This window comes from Python bivittatus, unplaced genomic scaffold (assembly GCF_059951505.1).
Source record: "Python bivittatus isolate LINGU-HERP-01145 unplaced genomic scaffold, Pbiv_v1 ctg000330_np1212, whole genome shotgun sequence".
Lineage (NCBI taxonomy): Eukaryota > Metazoa > Chordata > Lepidosauria > Squamata > Pythonidae > Python > Python bivittatus.
In genome coordinates this window covers 7,924,029-7,949,925 of record NW_028277058.1, presented here as the reverse complement: position 1 = coordinate 7,949,925, position 25,897 = coordinate 7,924,029, and the positions used below count along the sequence as shown (strand labels likewise).

The 25,897-nt window shown below is 37.6% G+C and overlaps 1 protein-coding gene across 3 annotated transcripts in view; it reads right to left on the bottom strand.

Moving 5' to 3' along the window:
* WASL (WASP like actin nucleation promoting factor) overlaps window positions 1-23,333 on the bottom strand; it is a 35,029-nt gene extending 11,696 nt beyond the window's left edge. Inside the window, exons 1-11 of one of the 3 annotated variants that reach the window (XM_088141675.1) lie at window positions 22,938-23,333; window positions 12,928-13,062; window positions 12,138-12,224; window positions 11,636-11,732; window positions 8,714-8,737; window positions 7,020-7,188; window positions 6,342-6,384; window positions 5,840-5,993; window positions 5,223-5,240; window positions 2,433-2,947; window positions 1,303-1,411 (exon numbers count right to left, since the gene is read on the bottom strand). In XM_088141675.1, coding sequence (XP_087997801.1) covers window positions 1,303-1,411; window positions 2,433-2,947; window positions 5,223-5,240; window positions 5,840-5,993; window positions 6,342-6,384; window positions 7,020-7,188; window positions 8,714-8,737; window positions 11,636-11,732; window positions 12,138-12,224; window positions 12,928-13,062; window positions 22,938-23,054 — 1,468 coding nt within the window. In that variant the 5' untranslated portion in view covers window positions 23,055-23,333. Of the gene's footprint in view, window positions 1-1,302; window positions 1,412-2,432; window positions 2,948-5,222; window positions 5,241-5,839; window positions 5,994-6,341; window positions 6,385-7,019; window positions 7,189-8,713; window positions 8,738-11,635; window positions 11,733-12,137; window positions 12,225-12,927; window positions 13,063-22,102; window positions 22,124-22,937 lie in introns of those variants that run through there. The other 2 variants (XM_088141677.1, XM_088141676.1) reach the window with 2 other exon arrangements.
* Window positions 23,334-25,897: the final 2,564 nt, after the last annotated feature.

The following is a 25,897-nucleotide window of genomic DNA, read 5'->3' as shown; positions in this document are numbered from 1 at the left end:
ATCCAATCAATATGTTTCCCAGCCAACAGGTTACTCAAGAAAAGGAATCTATTTCCTAGGTCATCATTTTTCTTTTCATTTCCTCCTATGTGATGTGTTATTCTCATTTCAGAAACAGAAAGTCCTTTGATTTTTTTTCTTTTTGAAGAGGTGGCAGAGCAAAGTTAATCCAAGCGGTTAAGCATTTGTTTGATTGTTTAGCTTGGATACCTATTATTACTGGGGTCTTCAAGAGCTAGAACTTTGTCATTCACCCTTAAACCATCTTTTTAAAAATTCAGCCACATAGAACTGAATGATCCAAAGCTAAAAAGTTACCCTTTTTATGAAACTTCCCAAAGAAAACAAGACAGATTAGAATTTGTCTTGGAAGATACTGAGCACCTAGCACTGCTGCACTGAAGCCTTTTGCCACCGCAAGACACAGGAGTCTCTAAAAAGTCTTCACTTGTTCCCCAGTGAATTCTAACCATTAGATACAGAATCTTCTCCATTTTCTAGTTTCCTTAATAAAGACTCAAGGGGGTTAAGGTGAAAGTATGGATCCTTTTTCTTTATTGTAGGGCAGGTTTCATTTTCCAAACTGGAAACTGCCTCAGACTTTCAATACTAACGCCGTTCTGAAAGTCTGAGCATCAGAGTGCATCTCTTTATCTGTCCAGTTACTAAACACTTTAACTCCTAATTTTCTTAGAACCATTCCTAACAATCCTATTCCACTGCTGATGGCCCTGCATTCAAGAGCTTGAGAATTTTACAACCAAGCTATCCCAATTCCATTCAAAATGCTCTCAAGTTTAGCTAGACTTCATTGTAAAAACACTTTTGCTATTTGTACGTAGCACTGCTTACATTAAAAAAAACCCTTTAACTTGTGCATTCATTCTTTTTGTATTTTTGATTGAATTACTGATTTCTCAACAAAAAATACCTGGATTTGCACCATCAAATGTGAAAGAATGTTTTAGTCCATTTTTAAATAAAAGACACTTAAGAACATATAAAGCAATACCTCTCATGCAGGTTGTTTTGAGAAGAGTAATAGATCTGTCTGTATCAAAAAAATTATGCTAAATAGAATTCTAATTGTTATAACAAGCCTACTTTCCATGCAAGATTTATTAAGATCTATATGGGGGTATTTCCAGCAAAAATATTTTAATTTTCTATTCTTGATAAACTGGCTCTTTTGGGTCAGATATTACAACAGTATACAGAATGCAATGAATCTGGATATAAGCTAGAAAGTTCTTTCCTACTTGATGGCACTGGACTAAAATGAATACTGATTTCCTGACCTACCTGAAGAATGAATGGCTTTGCTCCTTTTCTGCATAACTTCCATTAGTGCACCCACAATACCTGAGGTAGGTGCAGGTGTAGGTGGTACAGTCTCTTGGCCATCAGATACCTTAGGCAAAATTAAATACATAAGAATGAATGCAACAGAACTTAGTAAATGTTTCCTATTTTTCAGAAGCCTGAAATCTAAGAAACCAGGCTGTTAAAAGCATTAGATGTTTAAAATCAACTGCATTTTGGAGTTCCATGGTAATATCTGTTGAAATAGCAACTATTTTTGATAATTTGGGGGCAGATTTTTATACATCAAAATAAAACAAAAATTAAAAACCAGCAACCCACAAAAGGGTTTCCAAACCTTTTTTGAAAAATTAAGTGCTCTTAAATAAGACAACTAGAGACAGGATCAATTGAACAAGAGAAGATGAACCTCAAAATCTAAGATCTGAACTCCCTTGCTTCTGGTTAATCTCACCTGGAGCTTAGAACGGACAGGCAATTGAATAAACTCTACTCCTTGGCAAACTCATTTGGCTATTATCAAAATATATTTGCAGAAGCACATAAATGTGATTTTTGTTCTGTCTGCGGAAATCCAACCTGCTAAATCTTATCATTTTCTTTCATTATTAGTTTAATTTAGAGGCATTTAACTTTTGCCCAACAATTTGGAAATAACAACAAATAAGCAAATTTCAAATCTTGCAAACCCCCACCTCCTTGTGACCCTCCTCAACCGGTGCCTCTCGCACACCCCCTTGCACCTGCCCCAACCTATGCTGTGCCTCTCACACATGCCCTCGCTCCCTCCCGCACCCAGTAGCAGCCACTAATGTGCCTGCCAGCCTGGGACTTGAAACTTCCTGCCAGCTACCCATTGACTTTGGTTGTGGAAAGCTGGCAAGAAGCTGCCTTGCCTAACAACTATGGGATTCAGTTAATGACAGCAACTGTTACTGCAGGGATTGCCGTCACTAAGCTATGCAGTCACACTTTATGACTGCATTGATTAGCGATGGAAATTCTGGGCCCCATTGATGTTGTAAGTCGAGGACTATCTATAGAGGAAAATGGCTTTAAAAAATAATCTAGAAATTTGAAGCCAGATCTTAAGAAAGAATAATACTCACAGACTTCAGCTGTATACCCTGTCGTATCTGATCAAGTAGTGCATCTCTTCCTGTACAGGAGACTGGACGACTGTTTTGTTCTACTTTTTTTAATTGGGCACCTTCTCTGATTTGATCTAATAGAGCTGCTTTATTTGCTGAAGGAGCTGGAAGCTGATGGTCAACCTCTGATGGAAGACCAGGTGGAGGAGGAGGACCAGGAGGAGGAGGGGGAGGTGGTGGTGGTGGAGGTCCACAAGAACCAACCGATGGTGGTGGAGGGGGAGGAGGTGGGGCAGAGGGTGCAGAAGAATGAACTGGCGGAGGAGGAGGATATATCCTATTTGGTGGAGGTGGTGGCACTATAGTACCAGGCCTAGAAGGAGGTGGGGGAGGGGGTGCTGCTATTGGAGCTCTTGAAGGAGGTGGGGGAGGGGCTCCTCTTCCCCTAGCAGGAGGAGGAGGGGGGCCTGAGCTATGTGGTGGTGGTGGTGGAGGAGGTGGACCGCCCCTAGATGGTGGAGGAGGTGGTGGAGCTGAAACCAAAAACAAACCAAAAATAGAGAAAAGTATTTATTCACTATCAGACAGAGCTCTCTGAAGTCAAGACTGAAAGTATTAAAAGTACACCAATTACCGTAGAAAGCATCCATTCATACTTTACACTGTCCCTTAATTTGTGTTTAACTTTCCTGCTGCTCACATTTATTGATGCAATCCATTAAAAAGAACAGATTATAATACTATTTCCACAAATTGTAACAATATCAATATTTATTTGCAATATCTAGTAAATATTTTCACTGGGCAATGTTTTTATTTAAATGTTACATTCTACTCAAAGTTTTTATCTATGGGGAGGTTTGATATTCATAACTTATATCATAAATGTGTCTGAATTTGTTTGGAAAAAAATACTATCTAGTATTACCCATTTGTCATTCTGAAAAAAAGTAAAGCTAACAAAATTTAAAACAAAAGGCAAAATATAGATAATTCAGTCTCTAGTCCCATAAAATGATCAACTGAAGCACTGGAATTATATGTTCAACTGTAATCCCAAAACAGATCCAGTAAATTACCTTAACTTGGAAGCTACAGAGATATAGATACATTTGGGCAAGATGTGCAATTCAGAAAACTCCGAGTGGTAAAGCAAGGAAGTGCAGAGTTATGATGCAAGACATAATGCAAAGCTTCTTTTTATCATTTTGCTTTGGTACTTGTAGTCATCATTTCAGGGAGAGTCAGATTAATGAAAGGCCCAAGCACCTATATATGACACCCAATTTTCTCTTCGCAATCCCCAGCCCTAGGGGTCCAAAGCAAGTACTGAACAGTTCAGTCACAAAGCCATTACTGGTAAATGCATTTCATTCAGCTAAGACTAATATTGATTGCCATTTGTAAGTAGAGGGTCTTGCTATTAGAATACATATAAACAAATAAGAAAAATCAGTTACACAAGATAATTTAATCAAGACCTCAAAATGCAAGCACTCTTCAAGCAGTGATAATTTCTTATTATACAAGGCCTACTACATAGTCTGCAAATATCGAATCGGAGAAGCACTGAGATAAGTAAGTTAGTATCCTTAAAAAGATTAGAGTGTCTCTGTGCCAATAAAGCATAGTTATTCATACAAAACATAGCTGAAACTTAAATGCTAATACCATGTTTACCCAAAAGGAAGACAACTCTGACGGAAGAGTGGGGGGGGGGGAACCTATGAATCCAGACAAAAGATTATGTGCCATGCTTCCTTGCCTTTCCAAATGAGGATTGCCAATTCCAGCTGAAAATATCATGGAGCTTTTCTGCCACCAACAAGTGTGTGTGTATGGATGTGTATACACATACGCAAGTATTGACAAATATGTTACCAGAAGCCACACTTCAAAAAAAGGCAAAGTGTGTGGGGGGGGAACGGGACGGACGGACCCAAAACCAACCCAATTAATCCAAACTGATTGCCCCTGAAAAAGGTATTCCTTTTATAAAACAAACTGAATCCCAACTGCATGTATTACTCATTCTCTCACACACAGGAACATGCAAGAACATATATGCATACTACTTTTCCTTCCTTCCAGCCAGAACAAGGAAAAAAGAACAACTAGTGTGGCTATGGGGTGAGGGGACTGCACTGAGATGAAGAAAGGGGAAAGGTAATTGGACAGGGAAAGCAAACACCCCCTTCCAATCCACAGTTAATCTTCAAAACATTCGCCCTTCATAGTAGTGATGACTGCAGCAGCTTGCACCTCATTTATTTTGACAGGGTGTTCTATGCGTCTCAGAAAATGTAAGGCAATTCACACACACACACACACAAACTGCAGGTAATCATCGACTTACGACCATTAATTTAGCTACCATTTGAAGTTACGACGGCCCTGAAAAAAGAGACTTATGACCAGTCCTTGCACTTACAACTGTCACAGTGTCCATGGTCACGTGATCAAAATTCAGGTGCTCAGTAACCGGCATGTATTTATAACAGTTGCAGTGTCCCAAGGTCACATGATTGCCATTTGTGATCTTCCCAGCCGGCTTCCAACAAGCAAAATTAATGGAGAACTACATGATTTGCTTAATGACTGCCACAAAAAATGTCATAAAATTGGGTGTGGTCACATGACGCCTCACTTAATGACCACACTGCTTAATGATGAATTTTCCAGTCCCTATTCTGGTCGTAAGTTGAGGACTACCTGTATTAATTCACAGGTAGTTATTTGGGGGAAAAATTGTCTTCCTATTAAGTAAAAAGGTATATAAATACTAAAAAGACTAGAATTCATACATACCACTCCAGCGTGGTGGGCCTAGATTATAAATGTAGCATATATTAACTTTCTCTGAAGCCTACCAGAGTCCCTCATATCCTACATTCAACCATATGAAACTGAAATAATATTGCTTGCCAATCAATCTAGCACAATAAAGCCAATTCTACGATGTATTCAGTACTCATACAATGTTAAGTGCTGTAATAATATTGTAATAATTATTTGTTACCGTTCAATTAAATTATACTCAACCATTAGAGACATTTGATGATGATGATGATAACTGAATCAAGATATACAGAAGTTACATTACTTGGGTATATTTGAAAATTCAAATTCTTATTTTTGGTTTTGTTGTTCCACTGAGGAATAGTCAAGCTGTTTCTTGAAGTGAATAGCAGCAATGTGTTATTGGCTACAGAGTTTGTAGCTCAAATAGCTATAGAAAACATACTCTGTAGTATAATGAGATATATTTGCAAGTGTGATTTAGAAATAGTTATATTTTAACAAATGTGCAAATGTATTTTTAAATCAAGAGAGTACTTGTCAAATTACCGTATTTAAATATTCTAAATCTTTTGTAGACATTAAAAAGCATAATCTATAGACTGCATGAGTATAAGAAGACTCACCTTGTCTACGCAATTCATTTTTAACTGCTTCTACTCCTCCTGTTTTTTCAATAAAATCATATATAACCTTGGAAGTTTCTTTGTCTTTCAGCTGAGCCTCTGAAATTCCACACATATCAAATAGGTTTTTCAGTTCTGGATCCAAATTGTTAACCTACAGAAAACATTATTAGAGCTATCTGAAAATTCATTCTTGTTAATAAATGTGATACAAATATTTTGTAGAAAAAAATTATCCACAAATTACTGAATTTTATATAAAAGTAAGTGAAAAATGCTGAAAACTTTGAGACATGTGTACTTCCAAAAATCTTTTTAAATCCTGAAAAAAAATGGGTCAAGTTGGTGAAGAACACTATAATCCACATACACAGATTACAGTTGCCCTTCTATTTTTGTTCTAGAACAACAGGACCACATATGCATGTAATGAATCAATGGTCAGAGATATGAAGCCTCATCTGATAAAATACTAATGTAAGTCTGCACTATGCTTACTTACATCAAAACCTGTGTTTGGGTCCCAGCCAACATGGCCAATGTGTCTGAAAACAAGGGGATAAAAAAAAAGCTTTAGATACATGAAGTTAAGGCAACTGCACTATACTAGGAACCAGCAAGCTGATAAATAGTTGTTAAAATTATTCAACTGATGTGAGAAAAAATATGGAAAAGGTTAAGATATCAATGAAATAGATTCTACACTTAATTCTACAGATCCCAAAATGGGTTAGAACCTTCTGTCACAGCAGTAATCAAACCATAAATTTATCAGATGCTATCTCCTAAGTATCCATCCTTCTCCAAATTAGGCAAGTGATGAGAATGTCAACTGAAGGAGGGGGAGCACCAATCATGAAATACCCTATAATTTAATATTGCGCTGATTTTGTGTTCTATTAGAGTTCACCGCCCTACTTTGCTTCTTTCTTTCTTTCTTTCTGTGGATTCATTATTGTGTTTTCTTATACTAAAACTTATCATTTAACTGCATAAGCCATTGAGGTTTTTTTAAAATCAAACACTAAAGGGTAACTATTGCTGGACATTTAATACAAGGAACTCTTGCTGTGCATGTAGAATTATGTAACTGATTGACTTTCCTACTGAGATGTAAATAAACACATCTGTGGCTTTTTTGTAAAGTTAAAATGTTAATAAATTAAACAGGCACTCTTACTGGAAGTTGCTTGGAGTTCCAATATCTGCCTTTGTCAATCTTTTCTTTTTTGCTTTTCCTTTTTTCTTCTCTTTGGTATAGGAGATATTGTTGACTTGTGAACCATAAAATCTATTAGTGGTGATTTCTGGATTTTTGATGTCAACAGTTGCCATTGGCAGACTTGGACCTGTAAGAATACAACTAGACTGTATGCTTGATTTGAAATGATTTTTTTTCCTCTTCATATTCTGGTTTCGGTATTCAAAAGCATTGTAGAAAGTTTCAAAACAAAGAACACATTGTATATAAAAGAAAAGTTTCATAACAATATATTTCATAAAATTTGTGAATTGCCTAGTAATTGTTCCAGCAGTAGAAATCAATATCCTTCTTGAATGCAGAACAAATGTATCAATCTTATGACTGATTAAAACGCAGAAATTATAAAGAGATTTTTGAATACACGGAATAGCTAATTTATTTTAGAGTGCAATTTTAAATATTTTACTCAAAAATTAGACTTAAACTCTGTTCAGTTGACTTACATTCAGGTACTACTATGAATGAATGAATACTAAGGCAAGTTGTTCACTGGCAATATATCCATTAATAACCTATATATATATATATATAAAGTTTTAGCCTATTAACAAGCAAACTAACCACTCTAATTAGAGTTTGGTTGTCCATGGGGACATATGAATATAGCATAAGGAATTTCTACCACTGCCATGTTGGTATCCAACCAAAAAAAAAAATTGCCATCATAACATAAGCACCTCTCCCATCAGCAAAAGTTAGTGAAGATGAAAGAGGTCTATGAGTTCATCCTTTGAAGAACTTGACAAAATAGCAGCTTCAAATATCCACTGGGTTGATATCTTCTCCATCTTCAGGTTTCCCCAAAAATATAGCATAAAACATCACAACATATCTGAGACCCTGCGTATTCCTCAGCTGTTCTTCAAAAAGGGTAGTCTTTTATACAATAAATCAGATTCTATCACATATTAAAATGAAAATGGGTCCCATATACATACACATACATACATACACACACACACACACACATACATTTTAAAACACTAATTCCATTAAATCCTCATTTTCATTCCAGCAATTATGACAGTGATAATCCAACAGTTAACTGCTTCACATTTAAGAGATTTTTCTATTGCCAACAGCACCGGAAGCACAAATCCAAAGAATTTACAGGTTAATGCATTCAATGCCAATTTAATCCTACAATTGTTACTATGCTATGTTACTCAATCTCTTCAACTGTTTTTGTTTTTAAGTGATTAAAAATATAAATTGCAATTTTGTGTCAAATATTAGGCTGCTGAGAAGTGAACAGATGTAAATGTAGAATGCAATTAATTCTTACCAAAAGACAGATATTTTATTTTTTTCCTATTTAGCAACTGAAATTTCTCAGTGAATTTTGAATATGACAACCTAATGTTAGTATGTGAAAACAGGTTAAAGCTGATTTAGGACATTCCCATATAAGTAGTACACAGCAAGGGGAGTGTTTTATACTGTAAGAATAAAATTAAAATAATTGTAATTTGTAATTTTCCATTGTTGCATTCATATTACAAATTTAAAATATGGTCCTTCCTTCTAATCATCATTCTCAGAAATGCACACAGAAGTTGGCAGTTATGTAACATAGATGAACATGTTATAGTTATTAATAAAAACCTTACCATTTGGTAGATCTCTCCTTTTTTCTGTTAGGAGGGAAAACACACAAAAGAGTATCATTCCATTCATGCATGAATCAATATTTTATTCATTTTAGTAATGGGTTTAAGTAATCTCTAATGGCCTGTGGATGATCCCAGACCCTGCAGGACCACTATTAACTAGCTTAAAAAGTCAGCTTTCCAATGGAAATGACATTTTAAAGTACAGTGTAAAAGTGAGAGAAACATATACACACAATTTACTGTTAAGAAGTGTGAGATTTTTTTCAAATTTCTCTCAACATTGTAGTAATCCAAGACAGGTGGCTGATCCATTGTTTCTATCTTACAAAATTATTTTAACAATAAAACTGATTGTATGCAATTCTAGACAAGTAAATAAAAAGGATAATTGACAGTGAAACATTCTGATATTTGGGGAAATAATTCCTCTAATTATCTTGCTTAAAATATATGTGAATTTCTAGAATTATTACAGTTCACACATTTTTATATATTATGTATTTTCTCTATATTAAAGAAATAGAAGCAATGTGTTATATTCTACAGTAAGATTTTTAACAAGTAAATTTTAGATCTAAGAACATTATGTCTGTAAGAATAAATATGCAAATGTTTTATCTAGAACTTCAGAAATCTTAATTACATTATAAAAAGGACATGTACTAAACTGATGTATTTAACTCCTCCATTTTAAATATATTTTTCTATTTATTTCACACACAAATAGAACATGACAATGTATCCTTTTTAATAAGTGAGATACTACATCTGAGTTCTTAATTTGAACAAACTAAATTTTAAGATGGATTTTAAACTTTTTTCTATTCAACTGAAAGGCAATTCAGTCTCAATAAAATGAATCAAAACCATTTTTTAAAAATAAAAAATGTACAGCAACTTAGAATATTTTTTTCCAGTGGGAAAAAAGCAGGTTATCTCCCACCTACATTTTGAAGTAGTTGCAGCTTTGACATGGTTTATCTCATCATATATTTGTAAAAAGTACATCTTGATATAATAAAGCACCTTTTAATGAAAACAGGATGCCCCGTTGGAACTCTTATCTTATAATCCTAAAATCTTTATTTGTTAGTAAATCTATATTGTGGGAGATTTACTGACAGAGGAATTCCACCCAGGAATTCTTATTAAAATATCCATGCCAGAAGAGTCATGGAAAACATTCTGTAATCAGAACTACAACCAGTAGTATAATATAGACTTAGGAGTCCATCTAGTGGCTAAACAACTTTTGTCGTCCCCCTCCCCAAAAAAGGAAAAGGAAAACAAAGGCATGACTAAGAACTCCAATAATGCCTTTGCCAGAATAGATTTCAATTGTTTTCAATAAATATTATCTTACACTGACCTTTTAAAACAAATTCCAAGTTCTACATTGTATGGAAAACAGAAAAAAAATTACCACCTGAGCGGTAACATAATTCATAGAAATAGTTTCTTAGAGAATGAGAGGTTAATTAAAGAATTGCTATATGTATATGGATGCAGGTATATATCTTTACATATACATATACACATATGAATACGTTTAGTGGCCTGAACTATGTCCACTCAGGTGGCAGGTAGAAATGCTTTTGGGGGTGGGGGATGAGAAATGGTGCTTAATTCATAATGCAGCTGAACACTAGGAGCTAGACCAGTGTTTCTCAACCTTGGGAACTTTAAGATGTGTGGACTTCGACTCACAGAGTTCCCCTGTGAGGCTGGGGGGGAACTCTGGGAGTTGAAGTTCACACATCTTAAAGTTCCCAAGGTTGAGAAACACTGAGCTAGACAAATGTATACAAGTAGCTAGCTAATTTCAAGCTTCAGCAACTGCTTAAGTATATTATAATGCAGAAAAAGATAAATGTAAACTAAAAATTCATGGAGAATTAGCATATCCAGGCTTGCTTATATAGTATACATACCTTTTCCTCTTGCGTGTGCGCGTGCACACACACACACCTTATCTTATTTGGAAAATCTAAACAGCAAACATGTATTGCATTTATGGCACTATAACACTGTATATTCAGTGAGCTATAAGTACTTTGTTAGCTACATAAAATATATGACTGGAGAGCAAAATGTTAGGATATTCTTACTTCCTAACTGAAACGCTCCTCCGGCAGACCGTTTCTTTTCTCGCCACCCCTATTCTTCCATTTTTGTTTCAACTAACGCTCAATATGTTGTTGCTACTGAGCATGTTGAGTCTTGTGCTAAACTAAAACAGGATAAATCCAATTTCTTTCTTTAAAAAAAAAAAATTTTTTTTTTTACATTTCTTGGGTTTACCCTACTTAACTTTCCAGTACTACCCCCCCCCCCAATTAATTCTCAGTGGAGCTGTTTTTACTCAATTTCAGTTGGCTTTTATTACTTACATTACCTCTCCTAGGAAGGAGTAATAATATTTAATAAATTAATTTTGTTACAGACTACATAGCCCCTAATCCTACCTAGTTGATAATAAAACCTTCTGAAATTGTTATGCACTGTGTAGAATGACCCATTTTGCACATATTCTCTTTGAATTAATTTCAATTCAAATTGTGAAAAGTAATTACTTGCTAATTAATACACGGAAGAGTTTTGAGGCCATGATCTTATGGAAGCCATTTCAAAAAATAAAATATACCAATATTTTATGCCAAGTCTTTTTCAAGCCTATTTTAGCACAGGGGCGATAGGGGATGTTCAGGAAACATCAGCACTACAGTCCACCAACTCAACCCCATGCTGCATTAGTGCTGGACAAAGACTCCCTTAACTGAAAATTTGTTCAAGCTTAACTAGCATAAAGCAAAGTAGGAAGGGTACAGGTTAACTGGGGATGTCCACAGGCCAAAGTTTCCTAATATAAGCTAGAACTACAAACAAGACAAACAAGCATTGAAAAAACTATGCAAGTACCAGATTTTCTCTGCCGTCGTCCAAGTAGGTCTGTTATTGTCTTTTGGAATTTTTTAGCTTCTTCTTCATTAGCAAAATTAAGACCCACCTGATATGTCTGAAAAACAATAATGTTCCCGTCAACCTAAGAAATGCAATAAAGATGTGCACTTCTGCAGCTCTTGTGAAACTAGATAAAGGAATGAAAGAAGTTCCACTGAAACAAAGCAGTCTTCAGATTTTTTACCATTATTGATCTCAACTGGAATTAGGAATACTTTTATTCTTACACCTTACGTTTCAGTTATAAGCTAACTAAAAACAAGAGTAAAAATGAAATACGTTTTCATGTAAAAAAAAAAAATCAAACAGATCTTCTATCTGAACATTAAAATGTTTGGAAATAATCAACACAAATATAGATAATTCAAATAAAATTATTTAGTATTTTATAGGCCATTTTTAAGAGAATGTACATTTTTAGAACAGTAATTTTTAAAAATTAACTCTTTAAAATACTTACATCTCCAGCAAAGGTATGAAAATATGCTCTAGGACTATTATATACAAAGTTATTATATAATTCTTGTTCCCACAATTGTTTTCCATCCTGCAAGAGTGATTGGGGGGGGGAGGGAAGAAGATACAGACATTGAGTATGTATTGATTTATATATCACCTTTTTGTTCATGGAACACATGTTTTATATGTTTTATGTATGTTATGTGTTTTATGGTTTTTATATTTTTAAAGCTGCACGGGGTGGCATTTAATTTCGTTGTACAAGTAGTACAATGACAATAAAGATTACTACTACGACGACATTCTGATTTTCTGCATCCTTTCTGATCACTTTAGATTAGAGCGCTATTCTAAAGACATAGGAACTAGCTTACATTATTGGTAACCTGCACTTTTGCAGCATGAATCTGAGAATGTGCTACAATTCTCATGTAACTTATACTGTCTCAAAGCCTATTAAAACAAATATGGACAAAATTCACAGACCGAAAGGACACGTATAAGCGGAAACAGACCAGACCGATGACTTTTTCCCCAAAAGTCCTAAATGCAACCCCCCCCCAAGCTACTTATACTTTCAGTAATAAGAATATCTGCAATAGAATATGAAAACAAAGTTCTTGCTTTCCACATAGCTTTCTCTTATATCCATATTGTTTTAGCAGTTAATATGCAAACAAATTATTTGTAATTATATGCATATTATATATTACCCAACTATTACCCAACACTTTCATAAGATATAATCAATAGAAATATATACCAAATACGGCAAAGCAACAGTTCCTTACCTTGATATCATATATTCTGATAAAATAAGACCTTTGTGGATTGTCTTTTACAAGGCAAGCTACACCACAGCATTTCTTTGACCACATAGCATTGCGTTCCGCTGCGTAAATCTGAACAACTGCAGAGCACATTGTCTAAAATAAATTTTAAAAAATTCTTAGTTAATATTTAGCTATCATATTGCTTTTGCTAGGCACAGTCTTCTCCATTAGTTACAAAAAAATCATGCAGAATTCATCTGATGAAAACTGAGTATTTCTGGACAGATAATAGTGCTCTCAATGACCTCTGTTTGAAAGTACTACAAAATCCCACAGGCCTCAAAATAGTGTTTTTCAAATACATTCTTTTACTAACATGAAAATACATCAACACCTCCCAACTTCATCTATTGAAACGATAACCAATTTGTATTGATCATATCTAAAAGTTATCTGTATATAGTGTATATCATCTTATTTATTTCTATATCAGTTATTTTTATGCACTTTATCCAAGCCAGGCAATTCAGGAGAGGGAGAGAGAGAAACAGAAATGACAGAAGAGAGCCCATTCAGTAAATTAAAACCTTTGTCTAGGGATTGGGACTAATTAGCACTGACTGATATTAAACACATTTCAATAATTGGGTAATAACTCCTTTTCTATATAGTCATAAGCCTATTCTCTGTTAAGTTAGACAATACAGATCAAGGAATGAATTTGAGGTATTTTAGACCAAATCCTGTTTGACCTTTTCTAAAACAATGTGCAAAATTTGTAAGGAGAAAATAAACTAATTAGAAATTGTAGAATGGTCTGTGCTTGATCTTCACTTGACTTTGAATCACCAGTAGCTAAGCACTGTACTATAGCATGGCATTACCTTAGCAACAAGAGCACTAAAAATATTAACAAGCGATTGAAAAAATTTACACAGGTTTTTCAGAGATTTCCCTGGCACAGTTCTGTAAAAAAAAATGCTGCTGTAGGAACTATTATTCTTGTTTTAGATTTCTGTGTTTTTACCAATATTATGAGCTTCCTAAAACCACATAAAGGCTAGGTAGAATATAAATGTTTAAAACAATCAAAGCTCAATAGTTCACATAAAGAAAACCAGCCTTTCAGGGTACAATGGAACATTAATTTAGAGAGACTAAGTAAGGCATACGTGGTGTACAATATGGTGTAACCAATCTTTGTTTTGATGCTCTGTATCTTCAACTGGCTGATTTCAGGTACACAGCTATATCTGTGCTACAAAACTAAGTGAGTGGGGACATCCTATAATGAAAAAGTTGATTGGTCCTTTTTTTATCCGTAAAAGGCATCCTCTAATGACATTTTCTCTGTTAAAAATCTAAAGTGTCCAAACGGGAGTCTTGGTGTCCAAGAGGGAACAACAGAAGATCTTCCTGTACCTCTTGGGCAGAAGTTATCACAGAGGTTACAAAAATTAACAGGCGAATTCTTGCAGGCTCCTGAATGTTTTCTTTTGAAGATATTCTTCTAGCAGATCTTTCTTTTTCCACAAAGAAAATCTCTTTCTTTAATATTTGAAGGAACAAAGTCATGCACTTTCTATATAAACTACTACTCAGAAAAAAGGAAGCTAATTTGTGGTGCTTCACTCAAAGCCACAATATTGCAGTATGTTCCAAACTTTCACAATCTTAACCACAGAGGTCAAATGCTATATAGTATTGCAGTATGTTACAGTGATGCTTCTGACTTTAGAACTGTAATACAGGAAATAATTTCAAGATGATTTGGCTAAATATGTGGAACGAAAAGCAGGATTAAGAATATTTCATGGAGAAAAAGCACTTGCTCAGATTACTGTTCATGTTCTTTTTCAAAAATCTTTAAACTGAACTCCCCTTTCTTTACATTCTACAGTACAGTAGAGTTATGCACCAGCATCTATAATTTGAAATAAGCCATATACCAAAACCTTTTTAAATACACACACACACACTTCTCACATTTATGACCTTTACAGGTCTGTAAAGCAAAGGAAAGCTGAAGTAAGATCATAAGCACAGTCAGTTTCACTTAGCAACCGCTTCACTTAACAACCAAGTTGCCAGTCCCAATTGTGGTTGCTAAACGAGGACTACCTACGCAAACTAGGAATTATGGAACACATGGTCCAAGATATCAGGAAGTGCTCCTGGATGGTAAAGACTGAGGTACAATCTTCTAAAAACGTTAAAGCCTCACTGGAGTTGAGTTTGACTTCTGGTGACTTAATAGTTTTCTTGACAACAATAGCAGAAGTGATTTGCCACTGTCTTATTCTGTTGTTTTGTTTTGTGCTTCACTTCCAATATAGCCTACAGCTCTAGTATTTCCTAATGGTTTCCCATCCAGATGCTAACCAGGTCTGACATTTCTCAGCTTTCTGTGATTAGTGCTGTGACTTAACTGGGCATGACATTCTACATAAAAACAAATATATCGGTCTCTGTGAACATGAGTATGTGGACACAAATTTCACATTTAGCATGACAAAATCCAAAATGGGGACACGGAAGACTACTTCAGTTTTGTGGTTTTGAAAAAAAAGCAAATGCTTAAAAATTATATGTATTAATCAACTCATGCAAGCATATCTTTCTTATCTCAACTAATTTGTAAACAGCCACTGTTCATTAGGTAATTACCACTGTTCTGAATGTTATTCCCTCTGACTCTTTATAAACCCACACTAATATTTGGTATAGTTCCTAAAGTGGAATAAAATTTCACAAACTGGATTGTAACTCACAATTTTTTCTGACAGTAAATTTATTAGAGGTACAAGGAATTCTTTTGTTTGTTTTTTGCCAAGACAGGCTAAAATGGTTATCTTTCATTAACCAAAAAGCTCTGAAATGATCTGTACAGAATGAGAAATTAAAATGGCAAATGAAGTTCAGTGTAAATTAGGGTGATAGAAAATAGAGAAAACCCTTTACTAGTTTCACTTATTCACTGACTTTAAAAAAGTGATCCTGTTGAGTATGAGAGATCGTTTAATGAAAACAAATCTATAGTGCAGCAAGCTCTGGATACTGTTTAAAATCCTGGTTACTGTATTTCAAGGAGGCTTACTGTAGAGTTGGAGAAACAAAGAAAGGAACAATAAAAACAATTAAAGAAAATTAAACAAGGCCTCAGCCAGATTGCCAGTCCCAGGCAACTCCTTGGTTTACTGAGGAGCTGAGAGTGTTAAGTTGATGAAAAAATGCCTAGAGCAACAATAGCATAAAACTAAAAGTGGATGTGACCAAGCACTGATACAAACTTAAGTTCAGAGTCTATTTGGTGGTGGTAAGAATGTGGCACCTGTTCTTTCCCATGCTTAACCCTATTCAAGAAGAAACAGACCCTCATGGAAAAGAAGAGCATGACAAAGCACCTACAATTTCTTGTGGATAAAGCTACCTTATATTTTCCTTGGTTTGGATGCCAGTTGGGCAAGTTCTGAGGTGAGCAGGGGAGGGCCATGGATTACAATCTGGGATTCTTTTGAGTTTGTGGAACTTGAAGAAGTAAAAAGAATTCTTTGCTGTACAAGCTCCACCACCTGTGGAATAGAACCATGCTCCTCCTGGCTTCTGAGCTACTGCATAATGCTGGATTTGGGAGATGGTCAACACTTTGAGAAAAGATGTTGCAATCCTTGAGAGAGGTGGTAGAGCACCTTCTCTTGAAGAGGCCCTCTCAATCTGGCCATTTGCTATAACTTTCATTTCCATCCTTTTGGGGGAAATGTCGAGAAAGTGGAGAGCTGCAGAGGACCCTAAAAGAAAAAGATTATCTGAATCCTTTTAAGTCAGTACACAAAGTTCAGCCATGGGCAGAAACTATATTGATCACTCTTGAGTATAACTTCCATCAGGACCTTAATGGCAGAAATATACTGCTTAGTGGCCTTCAGTACTATCAACCATGATATTCTTCAGGTCTCCTGCAAAAGTTGAGATTAGGAAGCTGAGCAGGTGGTTCCAAATGGTAGTGGTGAGCAATCAAGCTCTAGGCTGCTGCCTGGGAGTGCCAGAGAGCTTGGCCCTTTCTTCTGTGTTATCTAACACAAATATGGAACTACTAAGAGGAATAATCTAACATGGTGGGGCATCATCAATATATTAATGACATTAAATAATATATTTCCATCCCTGACTGAGCCAAAAATGATGTGGAAATCTGGTCCAGAGTCTCTTAGGGACTGAATGGGAAAAACAAGCTCAGATTAAATAGCACCAAGATGGAGCTGCTGTCATATCCATAAACACCTGGGCTTTGCCTACAACATTGGCCCTGGTAATTGGTCTGGATGGTGTTACCTCCCCTTGAAGAAGCTGGACTGTGATCTCAGTGTCCTTTTGGACTCACAGCTCCTGCCTGAGCAGCAGATGGAAACTATACCTAGGATTGTGGTGAGCTGCTGAGGGTGCTGCCAGGAAGTAAGAGCACAGAAACACAACCTTTAGATCAACTGGATTAGAGGAACTACTAACTTTTCCAGTATATTGAATGATGCATGTAATACTGAACAGTATATTGAGTGACTACCGTTTTAAGGTCAATAAGGATTATGTCATCCCTCAGAGACTTAGTAACATTCTTAGCATTTTACATATTAAACTATAACCTGATAAAATTTTACAGCTAGGGATAAAAGAGAACCCGAGGAGAGGTGGTAGATTTTAGTGCTCCAAAAAGCTTTCTCATAATCTTCCCTTTTGTATCATAAAACTTGGTGTAAAAGTTTTTCCAGATTTCAAGTTGTCAGTCTGTGGTCTAACTCTATGGAGTTATTAACAGAGAGGTGATAAATATACCCACCATATCCTTTTTAAAAATGAAAAATCTGTTCAGTTTTGCCATTCCTACCCTGTCAATTTTTTCAGTCCTCGCTATGGAAGAGAAAGGAGGCAGCAAATAACAGCTATTCTGGTATCAGTAGAATCCCACACATACTCTTTGAAGGAGAAATATAGACAACCTCCAAACCCTTTAATTAATAAGTAATGCAAGCATGTAAAGATTAAAAAGAAAACAGTGTCTTTAAAACACTGAGGTCACATGGAGTTCACATTCACTTTTCTTGAACATTCTCTGTGAAAATGCACATGAAATATAAAAAGGTTGCTATTTATTTAAAAGCCAAAGCACTGGAAACAAAATGCAAATGTTCTATAGAAACCTAACCTCATACTATTTAATCTTCTTGATCATGGGAGTATTACATATTATTGTGGCTCAACTGTTATGGTTAAATGGCTAGTAGAGCACTAAGACAATGTTCTCAAAAAGAATCTGCCTTGCCTTTTCTTGTAAGACAACTAAATATTATTGAAAATAGTGCTAGTTTATCAATCCCAGCCTTGTTTCTATCAGCATCCAATATGCTTCAATGTATGCCCAATACAAATGGAGCAAAATATGTAAAAATATCACTGTGGCCTACTCATTTAATAAAGAAATGCCTTTTATTATCTTTGCATTTGAGACACTATCTTAAATCCCACCTTCTATCACCACATCTAGGCAATAGATGTTCCTTCACAGAATTCAGATCTATTAATTGACAATTACATTGCATAGTGAGATGAGAAGGGTGACAGAGAGTACAACACAGAGAATACATGTAGATTTAAGTATCTGGAAAATGTATAAAGCTCCCGGACAACAATCTAAAACATATGAATCCATGCTATGCCTAGATACCAGACTTCTACTAGAGATGTCTAGTAGGCCACAGTTAAAAACTACCAATATTAGACATGGTACAGCATATTAGCATCTCACACACATTTTCTGCAGATAGCTTTACAGTCAACTGCAACAAAAGATAACATTTTCTCTCAGACTGAAAAAAATTATGACACCTTTCAACAGGTGAAGTAATCATATTAAGTCTTAGCAAGTCGGATCTTGTGGATATAGATCTGTACCTGAAGACGACTTAAATCCTACTGAACTGAGAATATATTTTCATGGTACTGAGCAGCAATTAATGGTGTAGAATATAATTAAAGAAAATGAAAGAATGTAGTCCACCTAACCTAATGGCTTTGGATTTCTTAAACCTGAATTGGGGAAACTACTAAATGAAATCAAGAATGAATGAATGAATAGGAGGAAGATAAATAAAAAATAACCCATTGGAGTAAATCCACATATAGATAGTCCTCACTTAACTGTAATTGGGACCAGAATTTCTGGTGCAAAGCAATGCAGTCATAAAGTGTGATGTCATGTGACTGTGTCACTTAGCAATGGAAGCCCCAGCAGTCCACAGTTACTGTTGTTAAAGTGAGGACCTCATGTAATTGTGATTTTTGACTTCCCACCTGCTTCCCCATTGATTTTGCTTGTAGGAAGCCGGCAGGGAAGGCAGCAAATCATGATCCCATGATGCTGCAATGGCCGGAAATCAGGGTTAGTCGCTGAGCACCCAGATCATGGTCACGTGACTGTGGGGGTGCTGCAATGGTCTGAACTTTGAGGACTGATTATAACTACTTGTTCAGCACTGTCGCAAGTTCAAACAGTCGCAGAATGAGTGGTCATTAAACAAGGACCACCTGTATTGAGCTCAAGAATGGATCTGCTTTTATAGAATGGGGGGGGGGGGTAATGCCTTTATTTTATCCACACAGACTTTGTTATGATTCAACAAGACTAAGGAGTATTGCTGATTTAGAAAAGGTCAGACTATCTGTCTCTCCAGAATTGCCTACTCTTGAACAGTGATTCTTCAGGTTTTCTGAGTAAAGCCTTTTCCATTATATATTCTCTTATCTTTTTAACTGATGCCAGAGACTGAACCTAATCTTTTTGCATGCTGAAAATATTATCTACCAGTTTTGGTTCATATCTTCTTTATCACATTGACATTAATTTGCATTATAATTCTTGGCCTAGCAGTCACAATTCCAGGAGTGAGTGAGTGGTTATTTCACACTGCCATTTGCAGCTATACAATATTACACAAAACACTGATATATACACACACATGCACGCATGCACACCTGAAGGACTACCTATTCCAGGTAAAACCATGTTGTCCAATAGGTCCAGTCAAAAAGGGATGGTTATGAGTGCCACTTCCAAATGAGATCAGAAGAGGAGAGCAGGAATATGCTGCTGCTCGCTGTATGTCCTATGCAATGTAACAATCTGCTTCCTGAGATCTGAATGGTGTTCTCCCTGATAAAACTTCCTGAAGGCCCTATAGTCAGAACTCTTTCACACAGCTTTTAATGGTGTAATAGAAGGTAACATTAAGGGACACAGGGTTTTAGTAAAGGTGGAAAAGCTGTATAGGTTATGTTTGATGGTTATCATAACTCTGTAAACTGTCAGTGGCACAAATACTCTTAATAAATCACTAGATATATTAAGATATATATTTGGACATAATTATGCATTAATTAAGCAACTAATACATATGCAATTTGTTTTTAAAGGGATTTTAAGTTTGCCACTGAAATTATTTTAAAATAATAGTTTTAAAGAGGTTTTCAGCAATCTTTTTGTATGTGAGGAAGCACTGAAAAAAATCATATAACCCAATTTGCAATTTATTTTCAAATCTTTGAAGTGCCAACACCTAGAATTTGAAATATTTTCTCCAAGTCTAGAATATATCTTCTAATTTTATTAGTGAATGCTATCTGGTTTTCCATACTGTAGTACATTATTGTACCCAAATTGCTGCTCTTTAAAAAACATAATTCTCTGCAGCTAACCACACAATTTTGATTTTCCAGTTGTCACTTGGATTATTTTATTGATTACATTTACATATAAAATAATTATGTAGATAAAAGCAGACTTGTTCCTTAAATAATGCAAACACACTTATAGATGGGTCATTGGAATTCATCTTGCACTAAATTAGTGCAAATCCATGCAGCTCAATACTACAATGACTAGGAATGGCTCTCCAGAGAAAGGAGCTCTTTTCAGCAAACTGGGACTTTGCTAGAAATAAAACTGGTACTTTCTGTGGGCAACGCCTGAACTCTTCCACTTAGGAACAGCTCTTTGCCGAAGAGGAAGGAATGTAACATTCTAAAATAGATTTGAAAAATCTGTGAAGTGTCTTAAACTTCAGCAAAGACATTTTTAGTAAAAGTGCTAATTTTTCTTTAGTCCTAAAGTCTAGAAAAAAAATTTTTTTTCCTTAGTCATTAGTTAAGATAGAGACCCTGCAAAAAGTGGATTGCCGGTAAATTATAGTACAGTGTTAACATAAAGGGTGGGACATGCACTTTCCTGTATTGCATCACCTAGCAAGCAAGTTGATATTTAGCCACTTGGCCTACGGTATTTTAAAAAAATTCAAAATGGCAACCAAAATTTATACACTCCCAGGCAAGCCTGCATTCCCAGAAAAAAGCAGCTCATGTTCTTTAGACAGTTTATAGAAACATACTTTATCTTTGCAAATTCCCATTAACATCTGAAAAGACATAATATATCTAGAGTGCAAACCTGACCTTAATGAAACATGAATGACTATGATCTGTGACTGAATTATGATCTGTGAATCTTCTTTACCCATCTAAATCCATCAGAAACAAAAAAGTCGGTTTTCCACAGATACCACTATACTACTATAATCCTTATGGAGCTTACAGTGGGCAAGGACATTTGCAAATCTGTAACCAAGTTCTTGGTTCCAATATAGTTTCAGTTTGTCCTTCCTCTCATTATAGAAAAAAACTTTAGTAATATTGATTTCTGCAAAAAACAAAAAAAAACAAAAAACCTTAATGGAATCAGAACATGTCTATGGTACTTTACTTATGATTCTCTATTTAAAAAAAAATGGTTTGAGTGCCAATCCATCTGAAATACAGGTAAATAATTTAGTGATGCAGAATATTTCAATATAAAATAGCATGATACAGAATTTATACTAAAAGCTGATAAGCCAAGACACAGCAATGTAAATCTCATATTAATAAATCAAGGTAACAAGATTTCCAGGATTATTACAGTATGTTTTTTTCCCCCCAATAAAATATATTCTCAGGGGAATTTTGTATCTGCTCTGCAAATCTATTGCTCAAATGGGAACAGAATTCAGAGCACTATTTTGCCATCTCATTTTATAGTTCATTTCCTGAAAGTTCAGAAACTAGCTGAACTTTTCCACAAAGTTGCAACATCTTCACTGCTGACACACACCTATTAGAAACCACAGAGCACTTCCGGGATCCTTTGAAATAATAATACCTGTTGGAAAGAGGAAGCGGAAGAGAAAATAATCCCTTAGCACACCAAAAGCTGAAAAAGCAATTCTAAACAGCACCTCTCTGAAACAAGCCACAAGGGTAAAAGATTTGTCTGAAGTTGCCTAGCCAGGTTTATTTCCTTCAGCAAACCCGGAGTGGTCCAATAAGCCAACTCTAGTCAACAGACTCGGAGGGGCGGCTCTGCCTCTCTTCCCCTGGCTTGGGTCCGTAGCCTTCACCTGCGCCCAGCACTTATCCCACTCTCACGAGTTCAAAAAAGGGCCGCTGAACTCTTCCCCTTGGAGAGCAAAGACGTGCATCTCTTTCTCGCGCGCCCCTTTCAGCAGAGAATTAGCCAAGGTTGTTTGGGGTTGATTTTCCACCCCCGCACCAACAATAGAGAGCCACGGGGAGGAATAAAGGAGAAAAGGAAGCAAGCAGCTGTTCCGTGGGAACGGCCCCAGCCGGGGACTTTCTGCTCTTTCCAAACCCGGAGTAAGCCAGCAATGACCCCCGCGCCGGAAAGGAAAAAAATGGGGGGGGGGACTGGCAGCCCCCTCGCATCATCACGCCTCCCCCTCGGAGCAGCCCGCTTTTCCTCCAGCGGATGCAAGTCACCCCCGTTCTGCCCTGGACCCCCTTCTTGAAGGGTCAGTGCAGCTGGCTGCCCGGGACGCGCGTGTGGAAACCCTCCGCACGCTCCCCAGGCGCCCCTCAGGATCGGCCGGGCCTCCCCGCACGGCAGGCCCAGCCGGCAGGGCGAAGCCTCCCTCCCGTCCGCCACTCACCACGCATTTCTTGCCGAGGAAGCCGAACAGGCTCTCGTTCTCCTGCGGGGTGAGCAGCAGGGAGCCCACGTTGGAGACCCTCCGCGGCGGCGGGGGCTGCTGCTGGCTGCTGTTCATGGCGTCCGCCACCGGCGCCCGGCCGGGACTGCCAACCCCTGCGCCGGCCTCGCAGCTGGCCCTGGCTCGTTTGGGGGTCAGGCCCCGCGTACCCTGGAGGGTGGCGGCGCAGCAGCCTGCCTCCCCGCGCTATTGCAGCAACATCGGGGCGGCGACCGGAGGGGGCGCCGCGGCGGGCCGGGCACTAGGCCGCTCCCGGGGGCTCCTGCGAGCGGGGCGGCCGGGAAGTCCCGCTCCTCGCCCTCCCCACGCCTTCCGCCGCTCTCCCGACAGGCACTAAACTTCCAACTTCTCCCCGGCGCCGGCCGCGCAATCCAACATGGCAGGGAGCGGAGGCGCGGGCGAGACCAAACGCCGCCGAGGGAGAGGGGAGGCGCGGGGTCGATCCGCCCCGGGCTGCCCGGCCCGCGCTGCCGCTTCTCGGCGCGGCGCCCCCCCGACTGGCTGTCTTCTCCGCCGGCCTGGAGAGCGACGCGGGGCGGCCCGCGGCTAAGCAGCGATGCAGGTCCCAGCGGCGAGCTCAGGAGCCGCGCTTTCCGCGGCCTCCCCCGTTAAATACCGGGCGGGCCAGGCCGGGCTGCTTCCCGGGCCTTGTCATCCAGGAAGTCTGGATGTTGGCGGGAGGCGGGGAAAGCGAGCGGAGGTGCTGCGGGCTGGCGGGAGGGACGCGCCCCACGATTTCTGCAGTTCTGCAAGGCGGAAAGCGGGGCTGGTGGAGCGCGGCGGGATGCGCGCGCGAGTCACCTGCGTGCCCCCGGCTTAAAGCTTCCGACGATCCAGACGTCTTTGCTCCTCCGGAGCGCAAAACGTTGCTGTCATAAATTTATATGTCTCTCTCTCTCTTTAGTCGTTTGGACAAAAGACTTTGCATATAGTATGTATCGCCTGCAATAATGGATGTTGGGCTTGGCTCACCCCGGTGGTTGATAAGGTCTGGTCGATGGCTTAAGGTCCTAGACCATGGTTAAGAGATTAAAAGGCCTTAGGAATGTGGGAACCCGGGTAGTGTGTGTGTCCGCATAGAGGTTCCAAAGTTGGGGACAAAGGAAGGAGCTCATTATTTTTATTTTCGGCTGAACTGAGATCGTTGTTATGTTACAGGTCTCGTCCTTGGCTTTACGGAATTGCTGGATTTTTATCTGGATGCATCTTCATGCACTCCAGAGCATTGCTCGTGGCAGTATAATGGCCTTAATCATAAATCACAGATATAGCATGTTCTGCGTGGAAAAAGAAAACTCTCTTTGAACCCCAGATACTCATTTTTGCAAGAAAATACTGGAAGGATGCTCACACTGCAACCATGTTGAATCTGTATTACTGACAATAAATGATAGATAAAAGCAAACCAGATCTAGTGTTTTGCGTTGCTCATGAAATGATCAGGTTTATTACAGGATGATTATTATTGCTGACTTCAAAATTCCACCATCTAATTAAAGCTGTCAATATGCACAGACTGCACTGTAAAGGTTAGAAAGCCAGCATTTCATGGTGCAGAAAGATAAATTCAAGGAACAGATCCATACAGAACCTCAATTCTTTTATAAGCCACAAAAACTGGTAAATGTTATATGATGCAGCTGTGCTGTTTTTTTAAAAAAGGATCCTCGTAATTTTCACAAGAAGATACAAAATGCGGCCTCTCTCAGCTCACATCCTTGTGCAAAGTTTTCCATGGCACACAAACCTAAAAGCAGTGATTCTCCTTTATGTGCAAAGGTCCACTGAGAACCCTTTAGTTATAATGCATCCCCGTGATGATAGAATTGATCACAAACACTCAAAAACCTGTTGAATTATATGTGAGGGGTGATCCAAAGGAAGGTTTTGAGATTCTTCATGTAAAAGTCATGAGAATTCAATGAAGGTCAGTACATATCTTTGATCTAGACTTGTGCACTGAAATGGGATCTCTGGTTTTCCTAGTCCAATCCAAGTTTCAGATGTGCACTGTTAGGATGAATTTGAGGTGATGCAGCTGCTAATGTTAGGGATGTTCACTGCCTTGAGTCGACCAAATGTTTAAAAACAGGATAAAATAACAATGCTGTAATAATAAAATTAAATCCTTTTGGAAAATGTATCTAGTACCCTAGACATCCAGGGTATTCTAAACTACATTTGCTTATTTGAGAGCGTACACCATCATGTCGATCCTTAAAGAAACAGTGACTGGAGTCACACATGATCTATGACACTATTTAACTGTGGTTCCCTGAGTTAATCATAACTGCTTAAGTTCTAGAACCTGTGATCAAGAAGCAAAGTTCTAGTGATAGAAAATGGGCTGCATTGGAATGAACTTTCTCATGGAACCCCATTAAATTCTCATGGGACCCTTGGATTCTGTGCAACCCAGTTTGAAAAGCTCTGCCATAATGTGCTGTTTACACCATAATGCCTGGGTTCACATAAGACAGTTAAGCATATTAAACCCAACCACTGTGTTTTAGTACAACATTGGATTCCAGCCAGTCTGTGGTAAAATTAAAAGGAAGGCAGTGCATGTTTGAGTGCATTTCTTCATTATATGTATATTCTCTTAGCCCTGACATTGAAAAACTAATTCTATGGGCTCAGCTCCACCAAAAGTGAAGACCTACCAAGGATTCTTACAAACAAAACAGAGTAGGAGAATGAGAAAAAAGAGGATGAACTTACACCACAGTACACTTTAACTATCCAGGTAATTATATTCAGAATAACAAATACAGATTCTGAGTATCTATTATTTTTATGGTTTCGTTCCAAAATGTTTTGGAAAAATACATTTAAAATTATGAGAATACGCCATGTAGTATCCTGTAACCAATGCATTCAAATTTTTACTGAAAAACGGG